General features: G+C 37.4%; 1 protein-coding gene across 1 annotated transcript; it reads right to left on the bottom strand.

Annotated features, from left to right (window-relative positions):
• Nucleotides 1-362: 362 nt before the first annotated feature.
• Nucleotides 363-24,235, bottom strand: LOC140146530 (ubiquitin-like FUBI-ribosomal protein eS30 fusion protein). Its single transcript, XM_072168409.1, has 4 exons — nucleotides 24,093-24,235; nucleotides 3,912-4,138; nucleotides 3,464-3,519; nucleotides 363-906 (listed from the first exon to the last, which is right to left on the bottom strand). Exons 2-4 carry the CDS (start codon nucleotides 4,129-4,131, stop codon nucleotides 781-783), a joined length of 402 nt encoding a protein of 133 aa, XP_072024510.1. The 5' UTR covers nucleotides 4,132-4,138; nucleotides 24,093-24,235; the 3' UTR covers nucleotides 363-780.
• Nucleotides 24,236-24,280: the final 45 nt, after the last annotated feature.

Below are 24,280 nucleotides of genomic sequence, written 5' to 3'. Positions count from 1 at the left end.
TGATTTTGGAGCTTCACCGCCCGATATAACTAAAGGATTAGGATTTAGTAGTTTCATATAAGAAAATAGGATATTTTTTTCAATCCCTGTATTTCTCTGGCATAGGGAATAGGTTGTGGGTAACAACTTAAACATAAAATACGTAAGTATACGGCAAGGTCCTTCAGCGATATCCGGCTGCTCTTCCTGATTATCGCATAAAAAGAAATAGGTCACACAATGCTACGTAACTTGATCGGCGAATGAGGTGCCGATGTGATGATGACGTAATTCAAGTAGACCACCTATAAATCGACAGACCACTGAAGAACCTTGCTGAAAACTGTAACTCAACAACAAAATAAAATCCCAACACAGCTTGATTCTGATCTACATGTATATCACTTTATTAACACAAGTGACCCAGTCCAAAGTTAACCTGCTTTGTGCATACTGCATACCAACCTTACAGTTCATATACATACTATTCATAATTGGAGGGTTAGAATATTGTCGCAGTGAAAGGAGCAATCTTGATTCTTACAAAAGAAATTATTCTGATAATCATTGAATTCTCAGTTGAGAATCATTTGATTCCAGATTCTCAGTTCTGAAGTATCTATACTGAGTGGCTAGATTTTGAAAATTTACAAGAACCAACTTTTGTTCTATGCACATGTTTACAAGACTCTGCGCAAATCAATTCTAACCCTAAATTGCATTCACAATATGAGGAATTGTTTGATATCACGAAACACTTGTGTCATAAAGTTACGGAATTGTGAGAGTTCAGAGATTTTTTTAAGAGTTGGAGTTTGGTCCCCTCCTCTTTCCAAATGTTGGTACGACATTGACAAAACGGCGGTTGTAGAGCATGCGACGCTTGGCTCGGCCAGTCCTCTTCTTCTTCTTCTCTTGGGCCTCAACCTGATGACAGCAAGAAAGAAAAACAATTGTTATAGTTGGTCTGTTGACCAAATAAGGCATGAGAATAATGGCATTGGGCTATTCCACTTAACATCCATACACCCCTATGGAGCTTGGAAGATAAGACTTGATCTTCTACACAGAGCCTCGAACTGGTGGCATACATGAATGGGAATTGAACCAGTTATATAACATAGATCTGTGTAACATTACGTAATTCTTCCTTTCATGTATGCTGTCCCGCACATAGTGCATAAGGCTAATGAAAGTTGATTCCCAAGTTTCCTATCACCTGCCCGCATCACCTTTTCAATTTGACCAAAACTTGCATCATTTTCATAAAAAGTCAATTATCTGAAAATTGAGATGAAAATAATCAAAATTGAAACTCTCAAAATGTATGACATCCCCTGCTGATCATAATCAGCAGTTTTTCTTAGTTGTAGGGGTAGAGGATGTAGTAAATAATGTAAATTTAAGGATTACCTCATCATGTTTCTAGTGATTACAAAAATTGCAAATTTCTTTTCATTTTAATAAAAACAAATTCAAATCTTTTCTCAATCTGTTGCAAAATGTCTGTAATGATGATCTAAGCATTACTACCTGTTTTGAGATGGTCTTTCATCAAAAATATCGGTAATAGCCATATAAATGAAAGTTTTGACATAAATAAAAGTTTTGACAATAATGAAATTTGCCAAAATAAAAAATAATGAAATCATGAGCTCTAATCATGAAAGCTAATCATTTCATTAGCTTAAGGCCAGAGTAATGGAAGACACATTCGTCCACGCCCGAATTTGAGATTTCTTGATATTTATCAACACTAAGATGTATTCTTTCACTTGAAACTGATAAAATACAACTTGTTAATTTTTACACGTATTTTTGCTTGATTTATTTCACTCTTTTCAACTCTAAAAAGTCACATGGCTCAAGACAGCTTAGTAAATTGGCGGAAATAATGAGTCAGAAATGCGCGAATGCGAAATATTGTGATTCTGGCAGCGAATCGCGTCGCGTGTGTGGCGCAACTCTGCGCGTATGTCCAACGCATTCAAGGCGCATTCGGTATGTTTTAACGCCGGCAAATGCGGTGTAAACAAAACACAAATTTGCAGTCAAAATGTCACTTAGATTTTTTAATTATTTTGAATTTTGGCGCACTAAAAGCAGACATTATAAATTCATTGTTGCAAAAAGATGCATATTAAGACCATGCACCAGGTACAGCTTTTACAAGCGTGAAAGTCTTGCCGTTTTAAAATATAAGGACATTTTGTGCATAATTTTGACATTTTTTTACTAAAACGTCGATTTCTCGTAGTTCACTTTTGACAATATTGCACGATTTTTGTGGCAAGATAACTCGAAAAATATGCAAGCAAAAGGTAAACTTTTTGCACTATCGTTTAGAGTACATCAAAGTCTAGGGAAGGTTTTCTCATTTTTTCAAAATATTTGTTTTAAACAAAAATATACACCATTATGTGCAATTTTTAGCTGAATAGAATGACAAAATTGCTTTTTTCACATTTTTTTCAATATTTGAAAAAAGAGCGAATTTAAAAAATAAAAAACCTTCCCTAAGTTCATGTCTCTTCTTCATGAAAAGCTAACTGATTTTTTTTTTACTCCGAGCGGATTTTTTTTTTAGTTGTCAAAAAAAAATTGGGGTAAAAAAGTGATTTTTGTGATTTTATCAAAACTCGAGATTTTTGAAAAAATCTGGCGTCACTCATGGGATTCCTTGACTCATTTCCTTTCCAAAAATGTATAGTTTTATATACTTTGGATATACAATTCAGAAATAATGATGCTCGAAAAGGTCCATGTTCTCTCCCATTACTCTGCCCTTAACGGCAGAACCATGTAAGTAGTGAATAGTTCGCAATCCTGAATCTCTCTCTCTGCATTTATCATTACTTTTTGGCAGGTCCAGAGCTGCAGCCTATATTTGTGTGTCTCTATATCCCAGTTGGATCTTGCAATATGAGACTGGCATGTTGCAAAATAGGCTCGAGTCTAGCCTATAGCTTGCAATAGGCATGGTAGGCAAGCAGGCAGCCATTTGTGATCTGCTCATGAGCATAAAGTCGCAAGTTGGTGGCTTTGAGACCTTGATAAGTCCTTTGTGAATGGGGACATCATATGCTGTACTCTGTATTCAATTCTGTCCCCATTCACTAAGGTCAACCACTGTCAATACATTTAAGCAAAGAACATCAACTCAAACAGTTGCAACGTCTCAAAACTCCCCAACTTGTGACTTAACACTCATTTTGTGATAGCATTAAATCAGTTCTGAATACAAAAGTTCTAGCTCGCCTCCTGTCCACATATACCATTTTGGATAGGCAATTTATTCCTAAGACAGGCAACTTTTAAGTACAAAAGCAATATACATGTGTTTTTGTTATTTGTGGTGTGGATTGAGTGTTGTTAAGTTGGCACGCACTGTGATTGGCCTGTAGTACATAAGCCGTGGGCATGACCGTCACACTGCATATGTACACACCGCCAATCACAGTACGCAACACTGCAGATTTCTCACCTTTGGTGTCTGACCCTTGACCTTTCCAGCACGAGCTAAAGATCCGTGGACTTTACCTGATGAGTGAAGAAGAAAATCAAAATCATAATTGTCTTGAATTGACAATAGCATAAAACAATTTTAAACCTTATCAATTTTTAATACATGTACTTGATAAGGATTTAGTCAATGTTAACCAACATTAGATTGTACAAATTAAATTTGTGGGAAATTTGATGCATTAAGTATATAATTTCTTTAATTTTGTCTACTCTACACAAAAAGAGTCTTGGCTAAGTTGGTAATTTGGTGCTGTTTTTCGTACTGTGTTTTATTTCATAGCAAGCAAAAACAGACCAGCAACAAGCAACCTGGAACAGATGATTGCAAGAAATGCCCATTTTTGTTAGCTTTGAGACGGGATGAAACTAATTAACATGATCCCTGCAATCTTAAAACATGCACTCACCTCCGAGCAGGCGCCCAACTACCTCTACAGTAGCCAAGTCTGGTACTTCACGGCTCAGCAGAGTATCTTCGTTCTCCAGTGGGGAACCGGCATAGAGCATAACCTGATCAATGGCGGGGATGCCCTCGAGAGCAGCAACTCTCATCTTGAGTTCCTCACATGTCTCTGTCCCAGTCACCTCAAGGGTGTGGGTCTGTTGGCCACGTACAAAAAGCTGCATGTTGAATCTGGGGAAGAGATTGCAATGAGTCAAAGGTCACTTTCATATCACATAATTATTTGCTAACTGCTAATGTAAAGAGAGTTTCAGATGTTTAGCGCACATGGACGTCGTGCAGAAGATCACCGCTGCACATTGTAAATTCATCTACATCACGATATATGCGGGAGGATAGGATATGCAAAACTCTCACCACTAGGATTCAAGATGGTCGCAATCCTTTCATTCATAAATATTTCTAAAGTAAAGTTGTTGCTGCACCTCTCCAAAATTGCTCAAATAAAACGTTAAAGTGTATTTCCGCTGTGATATTCCATCACTAGTAGCTATGATAAATTTTCTCATTTCCATGTCAGTTTTGTTCCGAAACGTGGTCAGAAAAAGGTGCAAAAACTTAGCGAAAACTCAGTCAATTTCCATAGTTTTTTCTGTATGTGACGGCCATTTTAATATTAATGGGGTCATGGTTCATGTTCATGACATCATGACATCATCCCCACCGGAAATAGTCAATAGTTTACCGAAAATATTCAGGGGCAACGCCATGAATGACACACTCAGTGTAAGGCGCGTGATAGGGGCCTACTTTCTTCTGTACCGCGCTATATTCGTGTGTGTTTATCGCGGAGCCACTAGCGTTCACATTGTTCCAGTTGGGCCAAGAGACTGGTTTGATTCGGCAGGCCAGGGAAATAAAACATCACTCCAACTTGACATGATGTCAGATGATGGACAACACACTCACACTGCACTTTGGCATTGACATGCATGTTTTAGGTATGCCAGCATGCCAGGTGAATTCAAATTTGCCATCAAGCTGCATCATTTTATATATCAAATTAAAGCCCTTGAGTAAAGAAAGCCAAAACTGAAAACCTTTTTGTCATAGCACTTTCGGTAGCAAAGTTAGGTATGCCCACATTGCCTATCATAGAGGGCCCCTTCAAACATCCAACTTGTGACGAATGTCAGACGACTCGACCTCCGGACTACTCGACTTCTGACAACTCGACCTCCGTGACAGCTCGACCACGGACAAGTCGACCTTCCTGACAACTCGAGCATTATATTCGCCGTGCACTTGATGCATTCATCGCCGATGGATGACTTGCTGTCGTGCATTTCATTTTACATCATGTTGAAAGCTTTGCTTGCTCCATGTTTTCCATAATATTTATGATGAGATGATTAGATCTCCTACTATGGTTTTATTTCCTATGGTTTTATTGTGAATTATTTTAGTGATAGGCCTACTAGTATTATATCCAGACTTTTATTACAATATCCAGAGAAGATTCCCATCTTCTCTGCAATATCCCGGTACAAAATTCCAACGTAGTCGTATAGGGGCCTAAAACCTGTGAAAACACTCAATTTTTTAAAGTTGTTTCTTTCTTATCTCTCTCCCGGGTTATTATAAACTGGTATGTTATCTGATATTATTTATTTATTTATTTATTTATTTATTCCTATGTGCAAGAAGTCTTGTTTGTTTGTTTTTTGGCTAATGGGGGCTGATGTTCTGTTTGTGCATATATCAAGTGAATATTTTTATTATGATCAAGTACTTCAATACATATGTCACTATTATTGTGGTTTTATTGTTAATTATTTTACTTCAGTGATATTAGCCGGGACTATAATTAGAATGGTTAAGGGGGTACTACACCCATGCATTTTTTTGTGCATTTTTTTGCATTTTGTGAAGAAATGAGAAAAAGAAATTGGACAAAGTGGTATGCAAAATGAAGGGGCAAATCTTCTCGTTCAATTGGTGGCATCAGTATCAATGAAGCGTACATGCTTCTAATGATATAAGCCAAAAGGTGGTACATCACTGATGTTTTTAATCCACTTCATTTTGGAAAGCTTACTATCAACGGATTTCGTTAAAATTTTGGATATGTGTTGCTAACACATTAGGGAAATAATGTTGATATGTAAAATGGGAATAAGCGGTCCCTGATCTCTTTTATGACTTCATGAACTTGGTGCTCCACAACTATCAAAAAACGAACCGGTTAAAATGCTTCTATTTTCAATGTTGAGCTATATTTTGTATTTTGAACTTGCGACACTATTTCACTGAAACTTAATTAAGCCATAGGTAACAGGTTACCACAACCACACTACAGCAATGTTGAAAAAGATTGTATTTTTGTCACCCATACCACCATATTAGGTAGTTTACCGTAAGCTTCATTTTTTTTTTTTTGGTAACTATTTTATATTTATTTGCCCAATTCATATCAACTAGGCAATCTAAATTGTACTCACCATTTACATCCCAAGGTATTTTAGTATATCCACCTCACATATTTCCATTATATATCCAGTAACAGACAAAATATCAAAATTGATGCCTCATTATGACATGTTTATATCACAGACTACCACATGTTGATGCCTGAATTTGACCTGAACCAATTGACCTATAACCTGACCTTTGATGACCTTATAGCCTTTGTTAATCTCTTTTCCTAACACCACATTACATAAGATAAATACATGGTGTACTATTAAATTGTCTATGTGTAAGAGATTAGGCCTATTTAATTTATTCAGTGTTATAATCAGTGAGTACATTTCTATAGATGGTATAACAAAGGATTTAATGTATCCTATTCATGCCCCCTACTTGAACATGTTGAAAAGAATAAATTATGGACAATTTATGGTTTGTTATGAAACAAACATCTGAGTTACCAGGATACATGTAAACAAAAAATATATGGGGCTAAAATGACTTACTATACAATGGTTTAAAACCACCTTTTTTTTTATTATTATTTTATTTTTTTCTTTATTTCACATGATCCGTGCATATATTGCCTAGCTATAAATGAAAAAATATTTTTTTAGACCAATCAAACCAATACATGGGTGTAGTACGCCCTTAAGAAGTCACAATGAAGAACTTTATTAGTTTCTTTGCTTATTTTTCTCTTTCTTGCTGTTACCCCTTATGTATTTTTTATGCATTATGTATTTATTATGTCATGTTTTACTATTATTATGTTTGTTTATTTATTATTGCAATTTTATTTATTTAATTAGCAATTAATTAATTTTTATTATTATTTACTTAGTTATCTATCTAACACTATTAGTATATTTCAACATTGCGTGAGGAATAATTTATGGTATATTAACGATAGGTTATGTAATAATAAAATTATTATAAAAGATAATAGCTTGAAATAGCTTTGCGTAGGCCGGGTGCGTAGGAAAGGGATGGGATATCTTGGAAATATTTTGGTATTGTCAACTTGATAAGGTGATTAGCGCAATGTCACATTGTACAATAGGAACAATAGCCGAATGGTTAGGATATTGAATTCTTTGGTATTTTAATACCAAAGAATTCAATAATTCAATAATTCAATGATTAAAATCATTAACTAGTGTGCTATTATTTATCAATGGAATCTATAAGTATAATCAGATTCTAATCATCGATACCAAGTTGAAGAAAAGTTATAACAGTAAGAAGAATAGTTTGGATTTCAGATTATTTCCAGCTTCAGAGCACAATAAGCAAATTAATATTAATAAAAACTCACATGCATGATAGCGCATGATAGGCATATCAAAAAAAAATCAAAAGCAGAGGGAAACAGGACAATAATTAATTTAGGCCTTGATATTTATGATTTTCATAGTTGTAAATGTAGAAATCTACGTTTCAGATACAGTATGTATTTATTATTATGTTAAATTCCTTCTGTACTTAAAGTTATGTTAAAAATAATTAACTAATTTCTCCGAGACAAATGCGCACAGCGAAACAAACGCGAGCAGCAGCTTGGAGATATTATACTATTTTTGCTCCGCGTTTTCTGGGGTACATTCGGCACCCACGTTTTGCACCACAGGCATTTCAGTGCTGCCGAAAGCGCCGGGTGTGACAGGGGTTGAATCAACGGCACCACAAGTCCACAACCGAGCACGCAAAGGTGATAGAACGGACCCGGACGTACGATCGATTACTTGAGTCCCCGGGCCCCTCGGCTACATGTCTGCATAAACTGGTATGTTCTTATCACTATAATCGCCTGGGGAATTACGAGTCTATTGCGGACCGTTTGCCCGTGTCTTGTGCCGTGTCTTTGTGCTTGCGACGTGTCCAGATATGTTTGTTTAATTTAGGGCCTATTATTGCAATTTATTTATTTATTTCATTTATTTAGTTAGCAATTAATTATTTTTTATTATTATTTACTTACTTGTTTATCTAACATTTGGTATATTTCAACATTGCGTGAGGAATTATAATGACGATGTAGGTTAAAATAATAAATTTATTATAAAAGATAATAGCTTGAAATAGATAGCTCTGCGTAGGAAAGGGATGGGATATCTTGGAAATATTTTGGTATTGTCAACTTGATAAGGTGATTAGCGCAATGTCACATTTACAATAGGAACAATAGCCGAATGGCTAGGATATTGAATTCTTTGGTATTTTAATACCAAAGAATTCAATAATTCAATGATTAAAATCATTAACTAGTGTGCTATTATTTATCAATGGAATCTATAAGTATAATCAGATTCTAATCATCGATACCAAGTTGAAGAAAAGTTATAAGAGTAAGAAGAATAGTTTGGATTTCAGATTATTTCCAGCTTCAGAGCACAATAAGCAAATTAATATTAATATTTTGAAAACTCACAGACACGATAGCGCATGATAGGCATGTCATAAAAAATGCAAAACAGAGGGAAACAGGACAATAATTAATTTATATTTCTGAAATTTAGGCCTTGATGTTTATGATTATAATAGTTAAATGTAGATGTAGAAATCTACGTTTCAGTTGCATTGATTACAGTGTGTATTTATTATTATGTTAAATTCCTTCTTTACTTAAAGTTATGATAAAAATAATTAACTAATTTCTCCAAGACAAATGCGCTTTAGCGAAACAAACGCTTGAGCTGCAGCTTGGAGATATTATACTATTTTTGCTCGGGATTTTTGGGGTACATTCGGCACCCACGTTTTTGCACCGCTGGTATTTCAGTGCTGCGAAGCGCCGGGTGAGACAGGGGTTGAATCAACGCCACCGCAACCCGAGCACGCAAAGGTGACAGAACGGACCCGGACGTAAGATCGATTGCTTGAGTCCCCGGACCCCTCGGCTGCGTGTCTGCATAACCTGGTCATGGTATGTTCTCATCACTATAACCGCCTGGGGAATTAGTCGAATTACAAGTCTATTACGGGCCGTTTGCCCGTGTCTTGTGCTTGCGACGTATCCGGACCATGTAGACTACGTAAGGAAGACAGTTGAACTTGACATTTTGTTTCCAAAAACAAGGTTAAATCAACTTTGAACAGCTGCTTTTTGTTACTTTTTCTTGTATAATTTTAACTTTGCAACTTCTAATAACATTATTTTCACCAATGAAATGGATAGGTGTATATGAATTTATCAGTGTTATTTTTAATATATTTTCTTAAGTTTAATCCGCCTATTGAATTCTCCAATTGATTTAGCACGTTGCATTTTACTATGCCATATTATCTGCTTTGGATGATTGTAAAAAGAAATAGACGGCTTTCCTTCCCGGCTTTCCTTCTCAAATCATTGTTATAAATATTTCATATCTGTTGTTCGAACTTGTCAACTGCTGCACAGGAATTAAGGTGGTACGAAAGGCAAAATCAAGTTGCTCTGATTAAGATTAAAATAGACTTGTTGCAGAGAGATATGCAAAATAATCTTAATTCTAAAATTTTTAATGATTTGCCATAAAATGAGTATTACATTGCGAATTTCAAAAAATCAAAATCATTTGATATCAGAAGGCCATTCTTCGTATTCAGAATGCAATTCGATATGTCTGATGTGCTCTAATGTCCCACAATAAATACTGTCCAAACGTTCATACCCCTTCCCTTAAGTATTCAAATAGAAATAAAGGGAAGTGAGTCTTTTGGTGAAAATTTGATCGACAATGTTTAAAAGGATGGTTCAACATCATCATCGGACGTATAACTATAAATACCAATAACGTAGATAAACTTTGTTTGTAGTATGATTGATAGTAAGTTTAATGATAGATATATCCTAATCCTATGGGATAAATCTTAAAAGGGTCAGGCTAAAACAAGTGTTCCCTATAATAGATCAGTAAAATTTGTGTAATAAACTTGGACCCCACCCGTTTCACGAAATTTGCTCTGTTGTTACAACATTTTTGCCGATAAAAAAATTGACATCGTCTAGTATTGTTCTAGTTTTCCTATAATAGTTTTTCAACATTTCAAATATTAAAGGTCGGATTAAAAAACTTATTTGGGCCTCGTCAAGATAGTCTTTTTCAAAACCAAAATTCGGGAGTTTTTCAACTTTATACATTTTTTCAATCATTGGAAGTCTTTTTCAATCCGAAATTCGGCTTTTTCAACTTTTGTGAAATTTTCAAATTATCAAATATTAAAAGTAGGCCTTTTCAACTTTTTTTCAAATGTTCTATATCAAGTTTATAGGGCTGTCGCGCCGCAAAATGCTATTTCAGTAGATAGCGAAATGATAAAACATCAACAAGCGATGTCAAATAGAACACAAATCTCGTACTCCGTCCACTCCCCCCCCCCCCATGCCAACGCGCCATGCTATGCATGGGTTCCGTGACCAACGTGCATGACGTTGAAGCGATAGAAATTAAGTCTTATACTCACGCCCACCAACGTGCCCCAGACTATGCGTGCATGCATGGGTTCCATAATTGCCCACCAACGTGCATTATGTTAAACGTGTCAAAATTAACACAAGTGCAGTGCTCCGTTCCCCACCAACGTGCTGTTAACGTGTTGAAGCCTGTGAAATTAACACAAGTCCCCGCATACTCCGTTGCCCACCAAGGTGCATATGTTAAGCACGGGTTCCGTTGCCCACCAATGTGCTTACCCGATGTTAAACATATTGGGCGAATTGAAATTAACACAAGTCTCATACATGATGACAATAAACACGCACATAATACTAAATGTATTAATGAACTTCTGTATTTTATAGACCCGCGCGCCGCGCCATAAAATGCTATGCTCAATTTCTGATCATAAATTATAATAAATAAATAAATAAATAAATAAATAAATAAATAAATAAATAAATAAATAATATAAGCAAGTCAATATTAATAGCGAAGCTTAAATCAAACCCAATGGAAAATACAGGTACATTGCTAAAATATTATTTCTTGGTACTGAAATCATTTTTATTTCATGTCAAAATTTTTATCCATCCATTCCAATATAAAGAAGTTTTAATTAATTGTGTTTTAATAAATGCCCCGCATGGTGGTAAGAGCTGTATTTAATTCGTACACGGAACCCAGAAGTAGCTACTAGAGCTTACTAGCAAGCCAAGAACATTCACATATATTTCATGACTTTTCTGTAGAAATACGCGGTCTGATCATGATTCTGTATCTGATTTTTCTAGTGATATTTACTCTCCACGACGAAAACTACTTTCCTTTTTATCCGACTCTTTATTAAATTATAGATTCCATTGATCATGTTCATTGATAACAAATAACTGACAATCATTGATTTTATATAATACCAAAGAATTTAACCTACTGCGCCATTCTGCTATTGTAGGTAAGTGACAATGCGCTAATCACCTTATCAAGTGGTCAATACTAAAAGCTACAGTATTGCCATACCGCATCTCTCTATGCAGAGTTCTTATGATCTTGATAATCATGTCTTGTTATATGGAATATTAATTCATATTACGATATTATTTCACACAAAACATTTAAATGTAGGCCTACTAATTATGTTAGCTACTCAACAAAGTAATAATGATAAATAACAACAACAACTTCGTGCATGCATTTATCACTATTCATGAATGCACCAAGTGCACGGCGATTCTGGAGGTCGACTTGTCAGGGAGGTCGACTTGTCAGGGAGGTCGAGTTGTCCGTGGTCGAGTAGTCCGTGGTCGAGTAGTCCGGAGGTCGAGTCGTCCTGATATCCTTGTGACCACAGAAATGGCTTAACTGTGTAATCCCCATAGGAAAGTACAAAAATTTGAAATTTGGACACCAGAAACTTTACGTAGAAAGTCAAAAACTATCAATTGGTATACCTTGTCCTTGATACAAAAGTTATCATACAGTGATAGTAAATTTTTCAAATAAATTTGCTTTTGTGTAAAATGGATCGCCGTGCTGAAAAATGCTGCATTACTTGCCTTTTTGTACAGTAATTCATTATAAAGGTACAGTCGATTAAGGTCACAGAATTTGGAAAAAGACATTTGCCCATAACTCCGCTAATTTTTGTCCTACAGACATGGTTGACCCCTCATTTTTTAAGTTAAATAATCAGCTTTCCGAATAAAACAATTTACATGTGAAATATCCTACTTGAAAATTTGATGATCATACCTCTAGCAAAGTTACATCTTGTCAAGATTGACGTTCATCAAAAAGATCCATTTCCATGTAAAATATGTATTGTGTTCTAGGCGAGTTTGGTTGACTAGCAAATGTGTTAATAAAGGTTTGCCTGGCATACCTACATCTTTGATGATTACCTGGATTTCTTCATTTTTGATGGGACGATCTCAGAGAGTCGTACTTGAAGGCCAGTCTTCACCAACAACTGCTGTAAACTCTGGTGTCCCGCAGGGGACAGTTCTTGGACCCATGTTATTCCTTCTGTATATTAACAACCTGCCAGACCAACTGACATCAACAATGCGTCTATTTGCTGACGATTGCTTACTATACAGAAGTGTTTCATCACCATCTGACTCCAGAGCCCTTCAAGATGACCTGGACAAGCTAACTGAGTGGCAGAGGGAATGGCAGATGCAGTTTAATCCCACCAAATGCTATGTTATGCACATGTCTCGCCCGTAATCCTCACCATCATGATTACATGTTGTGCAACCAGAAGTTGGCTGTGGTAAAATCCCATCCCCATACCTGGGAGTTCACCTTCAAGACGATCTTGGTTGGAGCACCCATGTAGGCCACGCTACTTCCAAATCCAGCCGTATGCTTGGAGTGGTACGACGCAACCTTTACGTGTGTCCAGAGAAGCTAAAGGAGACAGCCTACATAAGTCTAGTCCGACCTCATGCCGAGTATGCTTCAGTGGCATGGGATCCACACCAGAAGGGAAACATCCGTGATCTTGAACAAATCCAGAGGGGGGCTGCCAGATTCATCAAAGGCAATATGGCCACACGTTTTGAACTCGACACCCAAAAATGGTGGTGTTGTTACGCTTTTCCAAATCGAGACTCGTTCAAATTGTTATATCTCTGCTTAAACAAAAGGTATTGAAGTGTGTTTGGTGTCATTTTGTAGCTATATAAGTGCCCTAACAGACCTCCAAAGGAGAATTGTTTATCAGCTAAGATAGTGGAGTTAGAGTTGTTTGAGTTCAGAATGACCGAGGTGGTGGATGAGGCGGTGGCGGATGAGGCGGTGGCGGTATGTGCAAAGTCTATGGGAAATAAAGATTTTGTGTGTGTGCGTTGAATCAACTGATCATATCTTTGCATCCATATGGGCTTACAGACAGGGTTAAGAGCTCTTTTGAAAGATTATTAATTCTGCTAATTGTTTTTAATCATTTTTAACTCTTTATGATTGGTTTAGTCTATAAAATGCAAACTTTTATGTACAAAACTACCCGCTTTCATATTAAACACTGTAGTAAGCAATGCGGATGTCTTCAAAATCTAAAAGTTGCTGTAAATTTTAATTACTTATCCTATCATAGTCAAAGTTTACATTTTCTGAGAGGAAATTTGATGAGGAATCTAAATATGGACTTACTTTTTTTGTATGGGTTAGGGGTAAAATGTTTCAGTTCAAAATATGTTTAATTGTAAAAAATTTGAACATATTCGAGATTACCAAACAGCTGTGATTTTTTTTCTTCCAGAGTCAGTAGGCTCCCCCTAACCTCTAACCAAATCAATATTGTTTACTTTCAGTTTATAACTGCAAGTTAGTAATAAGCAATGCATTAAATGACCCATTTTTTATTTGGATTTTTTTATTCCACCCTGTATAACTTCAAGGTCACCCTGTACAGTGAGTTGAAATGTGTATATTTAAATTGCTTTTGCCTTCAGCTTTCCAAAAATGTATACTTTTGCTAGTTTAGGGTTGATAGTTGTGGAGATATTCTAATTTGAAACTTGATTGGTGTAAAAATTCATAATATTTGTGATGTAACGCTAAGGGTGGCGAGTTCAAATCACGTGGCCATTACGAGCGCACCACAGGCACAGTCACTCATCTTCTGAATGATCTCGGATGGCATACACTAGAAGAAGACGCCACGCAAGACTCGCCCTCATGTATTAAGATCCACAACAACCAGCCCTCGAATTAACCCATGGCACCGACGGCATATTGCCGTGGGTGCCCACCCCCATTGCCCTCAAAATATGTCCTTTACCGACGGCAGTCACTTGCCGTGCCCCTAATTGAAGTTGCCGTGGCTGCCCTAGCCGGCTAGCCTTGCCCCTTCATTATAAAATAATTAACAAGTACTGGTTAAAACCCCGAAAAATTGTGGAAAATTAAATCGAAAATCTTGAACACGATCGCTATTTTGAGCATCGTAACTCAGCTATCAATCATAGTTTGTTGTCAATTAATATTCATTACCCCTACGTAAGCTTACATATATTCAGCCAATCACATTGGCTTTTATACATTATTTAAATCTGGTTGCTAGAAATCTGACTTCATTTTCCCGACTGGTCAGAGAAATACCTTCAACGTACTATCGACCAATCAGAAACGCTGTTAGTAACTATTAAAGCTTCCTGTGTCGTGAACAAAATCCGAGCGCTGGGCAAATCAATATTGATCTCTCGATTAGCAAACATTGACTTCCCATTGCAAACCGATGGCGATCCCCCTTCCGGTATCGTCTTATCTTGTACATGTGAGCCCATCTCTAGATATGTTTTGCACGAAATAGTTTTTATCCCGGCGAATTTGATCAATATTATTACCAAAGTTACAGCTGTTTCATTGCTGTTTCGAGTCAGTTTTGCAGCTCAGAACTACGGATCGCAAAATTTAAGTAAATTAAACTGTTGATTTTTGATTGCTTTGTATTTAAGCAGGTTTTTTGAGCAAGCAGGTTAGTTTTAGTGTAAAGTTGAGAGTCGAATTTTACTTTGGTGTCGAATTCAGCTGACAGCAATGCATCTATTCGCTTTTGAAAAATTGCCTTGGTGCCCCTCTCAAATTTTCAACAGTTGCCTTGATGCCCTTTTGAAATATTACAAATTGCCGTGCTGCCTTGCCTTTTCAGTGAAAATCCAAGGCAATTATCAACTTGCCCTAAAAAAGTTGCTGTGCCCCTTCAGAAGTTCAGATCCTTAATTCGAGGGCTGACAACAACATGAATGATCGACATCCCCAGTGATCGTTACCTAAAACCAGCAACCCGACGCTCTCGTCACAGCAACGAAAAAAGCTACATCACCCTCAGTGCTCGCCTGGACATCCACAAATAAAAATTCTTATTTTTCCCCAGAACTGTAGTTGAGTGGAATGCCCTTGGTGACAACACTGATGTAAACGTTAAGCAGCAACTAAGTCAGTAATCCTCACACCCCCCGCACAAGCCTGGCATCATACTCTAATCGAGTCCAGCCAGTATAAGAGCAGAAGCAGAAGCAGAATGTCATGATGTGCATGCCATGATGCTAACATGCTAGTGCATGTGCTACGCTACGAATGAGTTTGTTTTAGTGGTGGTGCTCCCACCCACACATTAGGTAACCCAGGCAAACCTTAGTTAACACATTTGCTGGTCAGCCAAATTCGCCGACAATGTCAATGCATTTTTACATAGAAATTTAAAACTTGTGCCCCAAGAAAGAAACCTACATAAATATGTTTTCTATACTTCACTTGACCCAAATATATAATTTTTATGGTGATAAGGTCGCATGTCACAAATTGGTCACCCAAATGGAGGAGCCGTAACATGAAAATGCTTTCTTCACACTTCAAGTTTGGTTTATTCTAAAAGTATAGTACCTATTGTGGAAAGTTTGGTGTCATTTTGTAGATAATTATGTTCTTTGTCAAATACAAAAAACCCCAAGTCAATTGGACAACTACTTTTAGATTTATACTTCAATATGTAAGATGTGTCAATGGGGGAGCCGGGGCGGGGGAGCCCCATAGGGTTGTACACAAAATTTTGAAAATATGGCAAACTTCAAACCTTTGTATCTTAAAAAGTACAACTAGCATGGACCACAAATTGCACATATATCATCCTGGATTGTAGATCTACCTCATAGTAGATCTACTGTAACAAAAGATGTAACTAATTAATTGCCTAATTAAATGCTAATTAAGACAGTTTTTCCTATAGGTTACTGTACAAAGTGTACGCGTAATGCTCTGACATTTCTAAATGGCCCATCTTTGGCCTGAGTTATCCTGCTTATTCAAAAGTACACATGTTTTTAAGGAAATTTGATGAGGAATTCAATTATGCTATTAGTTTTAGTGCCAGAAATGGAGGAAAAAAGTTTTGGTTGATAAATGTCATAAAAAATTATTTTTCATTTTTTGACCACCCTGTATGTTTAACACAAGGGATACCAAACTCTTTCTTCCTAATTTGTTTGAAGGGCCTATGAAATGTCTTTCTGAATCCATATTTATTTTTAGCTATATAGCTTTCAGAAAAGAAAAATGTGGGGTTTACTGTGACAAGAAAGATGCTAATTTTGTTGATGTTCCACCCTGTATATTTCTTACCCACCCTGTATTAGGCCGTATAAAATTAATGTTTTGGTTCTCGTCCAGAGGATTTTCATGAATTGATGAGGGAGGGAGGTGTTTTTTTTTTTTTTTTTTTTTTCAATGTAAAATTAGCATTGTCAGTAGTTTTCGGTCTTCTCCAACAGTGCTCGAGAAACGATGAGGCCCTTTTTTTTTTCTATTGTGAGATTAAGAGGGATAGAACCCCCTAGAGAACCACAAAAAGACTTGGAAGTGATGCTTGTTCTCTAATAAACTTATTTATATGTATGAAGATTTCATAAATCATTCCAAAGTCTTAAAAAATTGAAAAATCTAAAAAAAAAAAAAAAAATCTGACAAATCCCAGAAATTGAGGCGGGAGGGGACGAGAACCAAAATATTAATTTTACACGGCCTTATGATGTTATATTTGGTTGATTTGGCATCCTTGTAGGTATCCTAGGTGAATTCAAATTTGCCATCAAATTGCATCGTTTTATATATCAAATTAAAGCCCTTGAGTAAACTAAGCCAAAACTGAAAACCTTTTTTTCATAGCACTTTCCGTAGCAAAGTTACATCTTGTCAAAGATTGACTTTCATCAAAAGATTCAGCTAGCAAAATTCCCCAAAACGGCATTTCGGGGTGTTTCTAGATCTTAGTCTCATGGCGATGGCAGCTTTTTTAATGGAACTGCTATCAAAATCCTCTAAAATTCCATGTGCGACTTGATTATCACCATAAAAAATCATATATTTGGGTCAAGTGAAGTATAGAAAACATATTTATGTAGGTTTCCTTCACCCACCTATTCTCGAAAAAAATTCAAATTTCTATGTAAATATGCATTGTGTTGGGGCCCCGGTCTCGGTGAATTCGCTGACTAGTAAATGTGTTAACTAAGGTTTGCCTAGGTTACCTAATCCTTGGAATATAAGCTTTCCAGAAATATATACTTATAATGGTCTAAAATGTATTTATTAAAAGTTGTGTTGAATTGAATCACAATGGGTGATATTTTCCTCATTTTACATTATGTTACACAAAAGATGACCAATTCATGACATGCGACCATAAGTCACCCGCACATGGAATTTCAGAGGGATTTTGATAGCAGTTCCATTAAAAAAAGCTGCTATCGCCATGAGACTAAGATCTATCAACACTCCCTAAATGCCGTTATTGGTTATTTTGCTAGATGAATCTTTTTGATGAAAGTCAGGCTTTGACAAGATGTAACTTTGCTACGGAAAGTGCTATGAAAAAAAGGTTTTCAGTTTTGGCTTTGTTTACTCAAGGGCTTTATAATTTGATATATAAAATGATGCAGTTTGATGGCAAATTTGAATTCACCTAGGATTGTGCGCATGCGTCGGAGCTGTGTGGACGTCTCTGAAAACATCGTGTGGAATTCTCTGGATTATTTACCAACTTTAGTCCTGAAATTTCTCGCAAATTTCTAACCCATCGTCAGAATTAGAGTTCTAGACACGATTGAACTGGTTTTGTGTCAAAATAAATCCAAACTGTTGTCGTATTTTGAACTTTTCTACTACCCAGCAGAGTTCTTCCAAGATGGCGGCGGCCAACAACGCCATGCCGATGTGCTAGCTCGGTAGGGGCGTGACAGGTTTGTAGTAAACAAGTAGCTCCGGTATGGTATGCCTGACAGTAGGGTGAGTCTTGAAAAATATTTTCACTTCATATATCATCATGAAGTTCACCATTACGCCTACTACGGTGTATTTGTTGGTAAGATTTACTCTACTTGGAGCAGTGGCGAGAGTTGAAAATGTAAACCCGTTGAGCTACAAGTGGAATGCAGATAGGTCTGACCAAAATGTATATGAACGCATACAGGAGTCATCAATCCTTGGTATTGAGCTTATAAAAACTAATTCTCTGAAGCTCAACCAATCCTTAAATTGCAACACCCAAACAAGGCCATGGTTTGAGATTCACTATAAAGAGGCCATTACATCACTTGCAATAAATAGGCAAGGTATCATGTCAAAACCTTTCACAGGTTTAGGACTTAAACTTAGACCAGGACTCATACACAGAGATAATAAACGTTTGTCATTATCATACTTATGCATTCTCTTGGTTATCAACGCTCATGATACTGAAACCAATCCTGGACCCCCCAAAGTCAAGTTCCCTTGCTTTTTGTGTTCCAAAGCGGTTAAGTGGGGACAGAGGGGGATCAGGTGCGACAGTTGCATGGGGTGGTACCACATTGATTGCATGAATATGGGCTCCCAAACATATGAATATTTGGGAAATAGTAGTGTTATGTGGATCTGTCCATCATGTGGACTCCCAAATTACTCCACAGGATCCCTTTTCTCTAACGGTACTATTGAACTCTCAAATAGTTTCAATAGTTTGTCGTCATCAACAGACGGCGATTTTCCCCACTCACCTCTGGCAACCTCATCTCCCATTGATAAGAACAAAACTAAACCAAAAAAGCAAATCAAGTCTAAAAAAGACAGCCTGCGTACCATGGTCGTGAATTGCCAAGGTTTAAGATCAAAGAAAGCAGCTTTGTCGCCTGCCTTGAGACCAATAACCCCGACGTGGTTATTGGCACGGAAAGCTGGCTTAACAGTTCTGTTCAAACTTCTGAAGTTTTCCCTCAGAACTTCTCTGTTTTTCGTAAAGATAGAGTGAACCAGAGGGGAGGTGGTGTGTTTATTGCCATCAGGGAAGATATTATTGGTACTCATGCAATTGACCTAGACAGTGATTGCGAAATCGTTTGGGCCCAGGTTCAGTTAGAAGGAAGCAAATCCATATTATTTGGAGCCTTCTACCGCCACCCAGACGAAAGAAGCCTGGACTATTTAGTTCAGCTAAGGCAGTCTCTATCCAAAATCAATCCAAATAGAGGGACCACAGTGTGCCTCGCAGGGGACTTTAATCTTGGAGACATAAACTGGGATACTCTATCCCTTAAACCGGGATGTAAGAAACCAACCATATCCCGTCAACTTTTGGACATTGTGCAAGATTTTTCCTTTGAACAACTGGTTACAAAACCCACCAGGAAACAAAACATCTTGGATCTCTTCATGACCTCCCACCCAACACTTGTCAATCAAAGTGAAGTCATCCCGGGTGTCAGCGATCATGATGGGATCCCTGTTATCTATACTATTAAAGAGGAACTTGCCGATAATCGATACTTTGAAGAGGAACTGATCGATTCATCGGTATCATGTCAGAGATTATAGATGACAAATAAATTAATAAATAGATAAATAAATAAGTTCTAGCATTTCCAGATGAATGGCAATTGCATAGATAAATAGATAAATTAATAAATACAAATAATTATTTGGATTTATTGGGTGGATCAACCAATGGTGGCCCGTCATTTCGTTGCCATGCTATAGGCCTCACGCACATAATCGCTTTTACGCATAGCAACCCAGCGAAGCGAAAGCACGTCAACCTCAAGACGGTGCGAAAATTGCGACGGTAAACAATGTAAATGCTATTACCGCTTGAAGATTTTAAGCAGTTATGTCATCATATTGAGGGGGGTGACCGACCATGGGCGGGGGGGCTTGATGGCCGCAGTTTTTCGGCAATTTTCCTGTGGAATTTTCTAAATTTTCAGATCGATTGGAGGCACATGCCTGTCCATATCACGCTAAACGCAACTGATTTAAAGGTATGTAAATTTGTAATTTGAAAATAAATTTTGAGTTTTGATGCCTTTGACTATAACTTGAGTAGGCCTAGAGAGGAAGAAAGACAGAGTAGGAGAAAGGGAAAGAAAAACCTAACGTAAGAGATATAGATAGAAGGAAAAAAGACACAGAGAGGGAAAATGAGAAAGAAGTAAAGAAATGATGTGAGCAAAAGTAAAGAGAGATAGAAGGACTGAGAACGAAGGAAAATAAAGAAAGAAATGAAAGGAAAGAAAGGTTTAATGACAAGGAGCCCTGGCGAGAAATAAATAAATAAATGGTGGGAAAGGGTAGGAAAGAAAGAAAGTGAGGACGGAAGGAAGAAAGAAAGAAAGAAAGAAAGTTAAAAAAAGGTATGGCCTACCAAAAATACGCAAAATGGATTTGTGTTTTGGTCAAATTCTAATATGCAAACACTGCGTTATTGGGCTGGTAAAAGCGATACCAATTGCCATAATTACCATTTCCCCACCCCACCACCTGAAGTTACGCCTATGTAACTCAACCTTCTTGAAACCCAATGTTGCTATAGTATTGGCCTACTTGATGAAAAAGAAACAAATTTAAAAGAAAGAACGAACGAATGAAAGAAAGAAACGGCCACATACATGCGTGCAAAAGTGGAACAAATTCGCACGAAGAAAGAAAGAAAGAAAGAAAGAAAGACAAAGAAAGAAAGACAGACAGACAGACAGAAAGAAAGACAACGAAAGAAAGACAGAAAGACAGACAGAAAGAAAGACAGAAAGAAAGAAAGACAAAGAAAGACAAAGAAAGAAAGACGGAAAGAAAGAAAGAAAGAAAGAAAGAAAGACGGAAAGAAAGACGGAAAGAGAAGACAGACAGACAGACAGAAAGAAAGAAAGACAACGAAAGAAAGACAGACAGAAAGAAAGACAGAAAGAAAGAAAGAAAGACAAAGAAAGAAAGAAAGAAAGAATGAAAGAAAGAATGAAAGAAAGAAAGCAAGCAAGAAAGAGAAAGGGTGAGAGAAAGCGAAAGGAAAGAATGGGAAAGACTAAAAAGACAGACAGACAGACAGAAAGAAAGAAAGAGCAAGAGAGAGAGAGAGAAAGAAAGAGAGAGAGAAAGAAAGAAAGGGAACAAGCAAGAAAAAAAAAAGGAGAGAATTGGAATGAAATAACGGGAAAGCAGTGGTGTGCGCAAAAGGGGGGGCAGGCGGGCAATTCCCCTCCCCCCCCCACTTTTGTTGGCCCGGTCATTCGGGGGATTCGCGGGGAAAAATTTGCCCCTTCACACTCCTAATCAGACTCCATGCGGGGGAACTGAACAACCTCCCCCCTTTCAATGTGCTGCCCACGCCACTCACGGAAAAGCAAGAAATTGAAAGAGATAGAGAGAGAAACTGAAAGAAAAAAATAAGTCAAAAGGGTGTTTGGTACACAAATTACGCAAAAGATTATGCTAAAGGAAATCGTTTGCAAAATGGAGGCAACAAATTGTTCCACATCACTGACCGAGTAGGCCCTAATAATTGAGCTGTTAAATCGATACCAATTGTCATGATTACCATTTTCCATCGTTTATGCTAACCGCTCCCGTTTACTAACCGCTCCCGTTTACTCATCTAGCGGGGGGCCCGCGCGAAGCGCGGGTACCCGCTAGTTGATATGGAAACAAGACCCTCCATACATAAACAGAAAAAAGGAAAATCTTCATGTACAATAAAGCAAATATGACAGAACTCAAACAGGAGCTTAAGACACTTTGTGAAAATATCGTTGAACAAGCCAAATTAGCTAACACCACAGTAAATAGCCTCTGGACATCCTTTAAAGGAGGGATCCACGAGGCAATGGACTCACACATACCAAGCAAAATGGTTGGAAAGAAGCATCACACACCATGGATAAACCAAACAATCAAAAGGTTCCTAAGAAGAAAACAAAGAGCTTATAATAAAGACAATTTCAAAAAACAAAGGAAATTTGTCCAGAAAGAAACTAAGAAAGCATACTGGGAGTACGTAAAATCACAATGCCTTGAATCTCCTAAGCAGTTTTGGAGTTTTGTTAACAAAATGAAAAAAGACAACTCGGGCATTGCTGCCCTGAGGAGTGATGGGAGATTAGTCTCGGACAATTTTCAAAAAGCAGAAATGCTTAATGCCCAGTTTGAGTCAGTGTTCACCATTGAAAAACCTATGGATGACTCCCACACTTTACCCACCCAATACCCTGATATTACTGAGATCGTGTTTACCACCCCTGGGGTATTAAAACTGCTTAGTGAGATTAAGGTAAACAAAGCCTGTGGTCCAGATGAAATTCCTGGTAAGATTTTGAAAATGGCAGATTTTGTACTTGAATGACCTACCAGCCACCCTGAAGTCAAATGTGCGTCTTTTTGCGGACGATTGCGTAGTATATAAAACCATAATAACCAAAAGGACACACACATGCTGCAACAAGATATGGAGTCACTTGAAAAGTGGCAAAACACATGGCAAATGGCATTTAATGCCAGCAAATGCTTTCTGCTGCGCATCACTCATAAAAAGAACCCAATTATCACAGAGTATAAACTTGGCGAGGAGGTTCTAACTGAAACCAAAAGCCATAGTTACCTAGGTGTTGAAATAACAAGTGATCTAAGGTGGAATGCACACATAAACAACATAACAGCAAAGGCTAACCGCCAGTTGGGCTTCATTAGGAGAAACCTCCTATCGTGCCCAAAAGAATTAAAAGCTCAGGCTTATACAGCCTTGGTCAGACCTCAGCTCGAGTATTGGCCCACAGTTTGGGATCCGATACAGGAGAACTAAAACAGCAGCTTGAATCCATCCAAAGAAGAGCCGCAAGGTTTGTTATGAGAGACTACAGAAAAACTAGTAGTCCAACAAGTATGATGGCCGAACTCGAGTGGGACACTTTAGAACTCAGATGCAAAGCAGACAGACTCACCCTCATGCACAAAATCACCAGTGGTCAGGCAGCCATTCCGGAGCAAACGTTTCTGCAGCCTGTCAGACGTCACTCCAGAAATCTCCACTCAAAAGCCTTCCAAAGACCAATGGGCAAGAAAGACTGCTGGGTTTACTCATACTTCCCCAACACAACCAAAGATTGGAACCAGCTTCCTCAAACCATAGTCGACATTACAGAAACCAAAGTATTCAAGAAAGAAGTCCTTAAACACCACCAAAACACAGCTCGTAACAACTAGCATCTGACGTTCTGCGCACAATACCCTTCTCGCCTGGCTTTGTAGAAAGTGTTGAGAAGTATTTAACCAGAACCAGAACCAGATACCTACACACATGCACATGATGAACGATCACACACATGCACACTAGTCTACGGTGCGAAAAAACACACAAAGTAACATTTCCGTAGAATAACTAACCTGCTAAATTATTCTAATGTCTTCTTCAGTATCTTAATTCAATATGCGTCTCGGTAATCGCGTCATAGAATGCCGAGATTTTGCCTAATATTGTGAAATTATACACAGTTTCTTACCTCGCGTTGTACAAGTTCACGTTGTCGCAGAGAGAAAGGTCGAAGAGTTTCTAGATCAAGGTGATCTTTCCATAAACTTTCATGTAATATTTTGTTTCAGTAATTATGAACATCGATACTTAAGTTTTCCAAATTGTAAATAATGTTTATTTAAGTCATAATTTTGAAAGAATGAATTAGTGTTTCAA

Source organism: Amphiura filiformis, chromosome 2 (genome assembly GCF_039555335.1).
Source record: "Amphiura filiformis chromosome 2, Afil_fr2py, whole genome shotgun sequence".
NCBI lineage: Eukaryota > Metazoa > Echinodermata > Ophiuroidea > Amphilepidida > Amphiuridae > Amphiura > Amphiura filiformis.
The sequence above is the reverse complement of the archived record's forward strand: the minus strand, read 5'-3'. Positions and strand labels throughout refer to the sequence as shown.